General features: G+C 38.5%; 1 protein-coding gene across 1 annotated transcript in view; it reads left to right on the plus strand.

Annotated features, from left to right (window-relative positions):
* Window positions 1–6,498, plus strand: part of LOC143988152 (putative cation-transporting ATPase 13A4) — a 156,517-nt gene extending 150,019 nt beyond the window's left edge. The window contains exons 28-30 of the mRNA XM_077487481.1: window positions 246–334; window positions 3,924–4,004; window positions 5,846–6,498. Of these exons, the coding sequence (XP_077343607.1) occupies window positions 246–334; window positions 3,924–4,004; window positions 5,846–6,082 (407 nt within the window). The 3' untranslated portion in view covers window positions 6,083–6,498. The remainder of the gene's footprint in view (window positions 1–245; window positions 335–3,923; window positions 4,005–5,845) is intronic.
* The last annotated feature ends 1,026 nt before the right edge of the window (window positions 6,499–7,524 follow it).

Raw genomic sequence — 7,524 nt, forward strand, 5'->3', positions numbered from 1 at the left:
CTACGCATGTGTTTTGAGCTTTGAGGTGCACACCCTAATGCAATAGGCTGTGCACACCTATGACTCCATTGGAAAGTGAAAGGTGGATGGTGGGCTTGATTTTGTTTTTTGTTTGTAAATTGCTCTATCATGTTTTGTTGTATTATGAAAACAGTAAACTTTGAAGTAGGATTGCTATGCACATTTGTTCATATTTATTTTGGCATTGGATATGAAACAGTGACTGACACAATTTCTCTCTACAGATGTTTTTGTGGCTACATTAGTGGTAGAATTTGCTCTCACCCTATTCTTCATTTTTGCTGACTTCAAGAATATGTATGTTGATTTAGAGGTAGGTGTGTTATCACAAAATAAGTCATTTCTTACATGGATATTCTATTGGGATGGTAATGAGATTTTCAAGGACTCCAAACTGAGTGGGGAAATGGGGATTAGTACAGAAAGAGTGCCACCCTAATTTCTCCAAAATTCACAAGACAGCTTCAGACACAAAGCAGGTCATCATAAATTCTGTTAAACTCTGTTATGCTGGCCAAAAACTGGATGGTATAGCAGGGACTGACTGAATTTCGTTCCTTGTGTAGCTGTCCCTGGTTGACAGAAGTCAATATTTTAATCGACTTTAAAATGTTTGTCCCATTAGTCCCGCTGCCAGAATACAATGTACTGGCAGGAGGGAATGAAAGAACCTGTCTAAGGCCAGCTTTAGCGGAAGATTTTTTATTTACTATCAGTATCAAAATCATGTTTAGCCAATTGTTTAGCTGATTATTGAGTCTAGTCATAAATATATAACTATCATAAAAAGCCTCAAAGAGGAAGTAAACCCTGATGGGTTTTTCTTCCTTTCTTCATCCATGCAAAGTAAAGGCATAATGTGCTAGCATGCTTTGCATACTAGCACATTATGTGACACTTACCTGCAAATGAAACATGCATCCTTCCAGCTGAAGGCCACATCCATCTTTATTCATCTTCTTTCCGGGGCTGTGGACTCCAGTTATGTGGCTGGCCTGAGCCCCATGACGTCATTCCCGAGCATGCATGCGAGAGCTACCAGTCACGGCACTTCTTAGAAAACAGCACAGGTTGTCAATTCTTCAGAGCGCATGCGCTGATGACATAATTGGTGCAGTATAAAGTAAATATAACGGCGCACGTTTAGGAGATATTTACAGTACCTATTGGTAAGTCTTATTCTAGACTTACCTATAGGTACAACTCCCCCATGGAGGTTTACAGCCTCTTTAAGCCAGAGCCTGGAAAGCCTAATAAAGTTCTATCTTTCAATAATTTTTTTAATGCAGTACTAATTCCTGGTATGGTGGTTTTTAATACCAGAGCAAAAATATATTCATTCAAATTTGTTTTGTTTTAGCTAGAATAGGTATGTTACTAATTTCAGTTTGTTTATTCCTTTTCCGAATTAGTTTTCTTTAATGTTGTTTAATTTTTATTATTATTATTATTATACAGGATTTATATAGCGCCAACAGTTTGCGCAGCGCTTAAAAAAATAAATAAATATTTTCTAACCTATTTAAAATGTTTATAATGATTTGGATTCTGTTTAAAGAATAGCTGGTCATTAAGGAACGAGCTGTGAAGCCGGCTCCTGTGTCCTTAACAACCAATGACTTATCAGCTGTCAGCAGGCTTGCCATGTAAATAAAAGAATGCCAGCAATAGAAAAACTGCATGGGGTCCCCACGGCAAAATTTTAATAAAAATGGCGTGGGGCCCCAAAATCCATACCAGACCCTTATCCTAGCATGCTGGGTTGATGATGTCACAAGGAGGCGGGTCACTAGCCGATGTCATTGGGTGACTTCGCCCCTTACCTATTTAAGAAATGTCAGACGATGGAGCAAGCTGTCGGCGGGGAGCTTCAATGAGGCCGGAGGTTTTTCTTTTAATTTCTTTTTTTCCGGTCCTGCGGTACAACAGGCAGCATGATTGATGATGGATCTACTTCGGGTCACATTGTTTTTTATTTTTTAATAAAGGAATTGTCAAAAACTCGTGTGCTGTCTTCATTCACTTTTTATACCTTTTAGGTGAATGGGTAGGAAGGGTACTATGTACCCCATACTCATTCACATAGGGGGGGGGATTTTGTTAAAGGAGGCTTTCAGATTCTGATAAGCCTCCAGCCCGCAGACTCCCACAACCACAGCCTAGGGTTGTGGGGAAGAGACAGAGCCTCCCTGCCCAAAAGCACCCTCCATGTTGAAGGCATGTGGCCTGCTATGGTTCTGGGGGTGGGGGGGGGGGCGAGGCATTCCCCTTAGAATCCATACCAGACTCGAAGGGCTTGGTAGGACCCCATGCTGTTTCTTTTTCCTGAATTTTTTATTGCTGGCATTCTTTGCTTACAATTCAGATGCCAGTGGGGAAGCTTGCTGACAGCTGATGAGTCATCAGTTGTTAAGGACACGGTGGCTGGCTTCCTGGCCGGCTCCTTAATAACCAGCTATTCTTCAAACAGAATTCGAATTTGTTTGAATCGTTCTGAAAATTTGGAATTTAGAAAATGAATAAAACAAATGTATTTGTTACTATTTCATGCAGAGATTCGGATACATCCGAATCTCCAAATAACCAGAAATTTGTCCAAATTTACATTAGGACCGAAACAAATTGCACATTCTATTCATATTCCATAAATTCTGATATGATAACACTATATTACACTACATTCATCACAGCTGTCTACCCAAATGTATGAGGAAATAACAGTCAATTAAAGAGGGATTCCACCTAAAAAAAATATTAAAAGCCAGCAGCTATAAATACTACAGCTGCTGACTTTTAATAAATGGACACTCACCTGTCCCGGGTTTCAGCGATGCCGGCAGCCGAGTCCGGTCGATCGCTCGGCTCTCGGCTGCTGCCGTCACCATTCTAGGTGAGGGAATCAGGAAGTGAAGCGAATCGGCTTCACTTCCCGGTTCCCTACTGGACATGCGCAAGTCGCGCAGCACAATAGGAATTCTCCGCGCTGTCACTGGGACCCGTGTGTGTCCCAGCAGACAGCGCGGCAGGGCAGGAAATGACATAGACTCCCACGGGAGTCTATGCCCGGAAGTGGGTGTAAATACCTGTCTTTGACAGGTATCTCCACCCCCCTCCCCCCTGTAAGGTGCCAATTGTGACACCGGAGGGGGGGGAGGGTTTCGATCAGCGGAAGTTCCACTTTAGGGTGGAACTCCGCTTTAAGTACCAAACATGCCTATTCTATAATGTCCACAAGGCAGATTGGCCACAGTACATCTCCCGGGTGATGTGTCCAGCCTTAATAATGTTTGGGCTCAATCACTCATGATTTTATTTTGTCTAATAATATGTTGGTTGTCAGTCTGCAAAACATTGCCATCCGAATTTTTTTCTGGATTTAGAAAACCTGGCCTTTAGAGAGCATCTGCTGAAGTATCAAAAAACAATTCACCACCCCTCAGCCATTATTGTTTTGTAACATTCTTTTTCAGGAAATATTTTTTTCACTTCAATTTTGTTGAAATTATTATTTAAAATATTAAATCGAAATCTTTAAATGCTCTATAAATTAACTAATTCCTGTCTCCTTGTAGAAAGCTACCAGATTTTAGGCTCTGTTTCCTTTCTAGTGTGGCAGTAAGTGTCACAGACATTTCTTAAAGCAAATACTATGAATGCATCATGTTTCTATTTCAACATATGGTGGTAGCTACTGTTTGTGTGTATAAAGGATTAAATGCCCCAGGGCTAATCACTCTCAGACTGATGGCTCTTGGATTGTGTTCCTGCAAGCTGGAAAATCTCTGTGCATATTGAAGCTGAGAGTGTGATTCGCCACATTCAGTTTAAGACTACTGCCTTCCTGTCTATATTGCCTCTTGATGAATGTCTGTTTGAAATTAATATTAGAATTTTTTTCCTAGCTTGTCTGTACACCAACCAGCTGGAGAATCCACATGTTGATCATGCTGGTCATTTGTCTTGTGGTATCATTTGTGGTGGAGGTGAGTACTGCTGTAAACAAATTTTTGCAGTATGTTGAATATTACACCAATATAAAATTAGCTATGAATATTTTGTTGTAGGCTTAAACATCTACTGTGCAATAATATAGCCTTGGATACTTAGGAATAAAAAACAAAAACTCTTGCTATTCTCTCCCTCTTTTTCTGATTGAATTTAACCTTTAAAGTCCAACTTAAGTCTCTTCTTAGTCTTAATACCCCTTTCTCTTAGTCTTTTTCCTTCCTACCCTCAATTTCCAGTACTATTCGCTGGATGACCGGAGTAATAGCCATGCCCTTACACACACGTGTACTGCAAAGAAAGAGACAAGGCATGTCAAGCCAATTCAGTTACACACCATGCACAACTGCCAAAACAGGAAATTAGAAGTAAGAGCATGAAAATTGAGGTTGATGGTATGAAGTGTATCACACTGTATATTTATTTATGTGACTTGATGGCTTTATAAGCTATGTCAGGTTTTCCCACCCTTGACAATTCAGGTTTTAACTCCATCACAAATTACAGTAGACACTGTTATATTAGGTCTTTAGCTTGCTTCCTGGGCAAACTATCCTAAATAGCATGGATGCTTTACCATGATTTACCAATATTGAACTCAGTGTGGAAAAACAGGATATGCACTTGCATGGGATTATTTGCATGACAATCTGCACCAGCCTATTCTCAAGTGTGCGCCCTCTTAAGTCACAAGAGCAGACAGGCAGGGTTTCCAAAATTAATCTTTATTTTTATGCCATATGGTGGATTTATTATTCAAATTAGTGTAATTAACATGCTCTGCTAACATTCTACATATGAAGCAACTTTATGAACTTTATAATTACCAGTTTTGTATTCCTTTGAAATGCTCAAAACTTGTTTTTGATTATATGTATCTGAGAGCTGGCAATCTGTTCTGCCACTTTGGGATATTCTTGTAAGATCATGGAGCAATACTGTATATTTTAATTGTAATGTCATCTATAAAGTTTAATTATAAGGTACCAACGTATAGGAAATGGAGTAATACTTATAAATATTTATGCTGCTACACTCAATTTGCATGCATATTTATGAAGATATGGACATGCATGCAAGATTTGATTTAATGTTTTGCCCCGTTAGGCCAACTGTCTTGTGCTGCCTCTCTCCAATCTTAGACAACCGGCTATCCTTAGTATCACACTAGCAATATTAGGTATAATAGCCACAGACATATAGACTGGGTGTGGAGAGGCTGAAAGGGACTGCTTTAGTACACTCCTACACTTTTCAATTTAGCAAGGACTGAAGCTACTTATTATGGTTGCATACTTTTCTTTCACTTTTCTACTGCCCAGCTTCACTAAGTGTGAATTGTGAGCTTTATTGAAAATTGGGGCAGAGCCTCTATTGCAAAATGGAGCCAGATGAAAGTGCCAAAGGTACTATTTCGGTCTGGCCAAACCAAAACAATCAGCTTCCTTGATTTACTGAACTGTAGAATTGAAATTTAAGCTGTTTGGTAACTAACAAGAAATTGTACCTTTAGCATGTTTTTATATCAACTGTTTTTCAATGATGGACTATTCCTAAAATATAGGTTTTTATGATTCATGATTTATGATTTATGATATCATTGATGATTTATGATCATGATATCATGATATCATTAAATGTTAACCTATCTAAAACTAAAATACCAGCAGTTGCTTTTAAATCAATAATCAATCAATTAAACAGAAGATACTACAGCCACTAGTTGGCTGTAAATCAATTAACCTTTTTAGACATTTAAACTGTGCATCATGTTATCAAGTTATTATATTTACATCATATATTTTAATTTTCTTTCTAGGAATTCATTTTGGACAACAGAGCCCTCTGGCTAGCCTTGAAGAAATGTCTAAAATTAAAACCTGGAAGCAACTACAAAAAATTAAGAGCTATACTGGACGAGGAAAAAGAGTGGCCACCCATTGGAGACACAGTGTATGAGAACAGTAAACTGACCAATGGAGACTCTAAAATGTACACTAACCCAGCCTATGAGCATGAAGAAGTTGTTTCAAATGGAAGGAATGGAATACATTGATGTTAAAGGAAGAATACGTAAAGAAGGAAATGAAGGGATCTATACAGCTGTAGTATGGAAAGTAAATTCAATTTTACAAGATCCAAGTATGCTGCTATCGGTGAATTATTATACTAACAATATATAATATTACAATATTAGCTGTCATTCTACATGTTCAAAATGCTGGGCTTGATTTTCTAAAGTCAATGGGTCACTGATCTCAGCATTTGGCTTTTACTAAAGAAAATACAAAAGAAATATTTGTGCAAATGTGTATTTACATATAACTCTCTCACAAAACTGTGATTATGTGGTATCCATCACAATGGTTGTAAATTCTGGTCCCGAACATGAAAACAATGATGCCCTAGAAGGAGATATACATGAATTATGAAATTGTTTTTCGTGAAAAAGTTAATTTGGCATTTGGCATTATGCTGGATAATATTCTTTTAACTATAATAAAGTTTTTTGAACATTTGTAATGTCAGTGGAATGATTTTAAAAACATCAAAGTCTTACTTGAACATTTATGATCCTCTACAACCATTCAAGTAAGAGATCACTTTTCTATGACTATTAACATTTTTTTTCTAGTGCTGTTAGTGGGGTTCACAATGCATTGCAGCGCTGAACAGTGCAGTGCAAGCCCTGATTGGCTGAAGCAGTGAAAGCTTCAGCCAATCAGGGCACAGAGCACTGTCAGAGTCATGATTGGATACTGTCATCATGACTTTATCCAATCATGGCTCATTCCCGCCCCACAGTATAAAAGTATTCTTTCAATGGCAGCCATTTTCAGTGTGGTTTTGGCATGGAGAAATATAGAACAGGGCTCTGTTCAGTGCTATTAGTTAGTTAGTGTGCCATACTGTGCTATTTTGCTTCAATTGTTAGTGTAGAATATTAGTTTAGTGTCAGTCTAGGGATAATGTGAGTGTAGTTAGGAGGAGCATCCTTCAGCTTTGCATAGTGTGCAGCTAGAGCAGGGACAGCTCAGATAGTTTTACTGTAGTGTAGTGAGACCGTGTCATTCATACATACATTATTGTGGAGTAGGGACAGCTCAGATAGTTTCAGTGTAGTGTAGTTAGATCGTGTCAATAATCTTGATATTAGTGTATAGCTAGAGTAGGGACAGTTTGGATAGCATGAGTGTAGTGACAGTTGAACACCGTCTATTTAATTGCGTTACTGCCAGTTTAATGCCATTCACTGCTGTGTGCATTATTTCAAGTTTAACGCCATATAGTTTTGTGTGTTACTGCCAGTTTAACGCCATATAGTTCTGTGTGCGTTACTGCCAGTTTAACGCCATCTAGTTCTGTGTACATTACTGGTAGTTTAACGCCATATAGTTTTGTGTGTTACTGCATGTTTAACGCTATTTACTTCTGTGTGCGTTACTGCCAGTTTAACGCCATATAGTTTTGTGTGCGTTACTGCCAGTTTAATGTCAT

The sequence above is a fragment of the Lithobates pipiens genome, unplaced genomic scaffold (genome assembly GCF_037356315.1).
Source record: "Lithobates pipiens isolate NorthernLeopardFrog02 unplaced genomic scaffold, aLitPip1_a1.2 Scaffold_18, whole genome shotgun sequence".
NCBI lineage: Eukaryota > Metazoa > Chordata > Amphibia > Anura > Ranidae > Lithobates > Lithobates pipiens.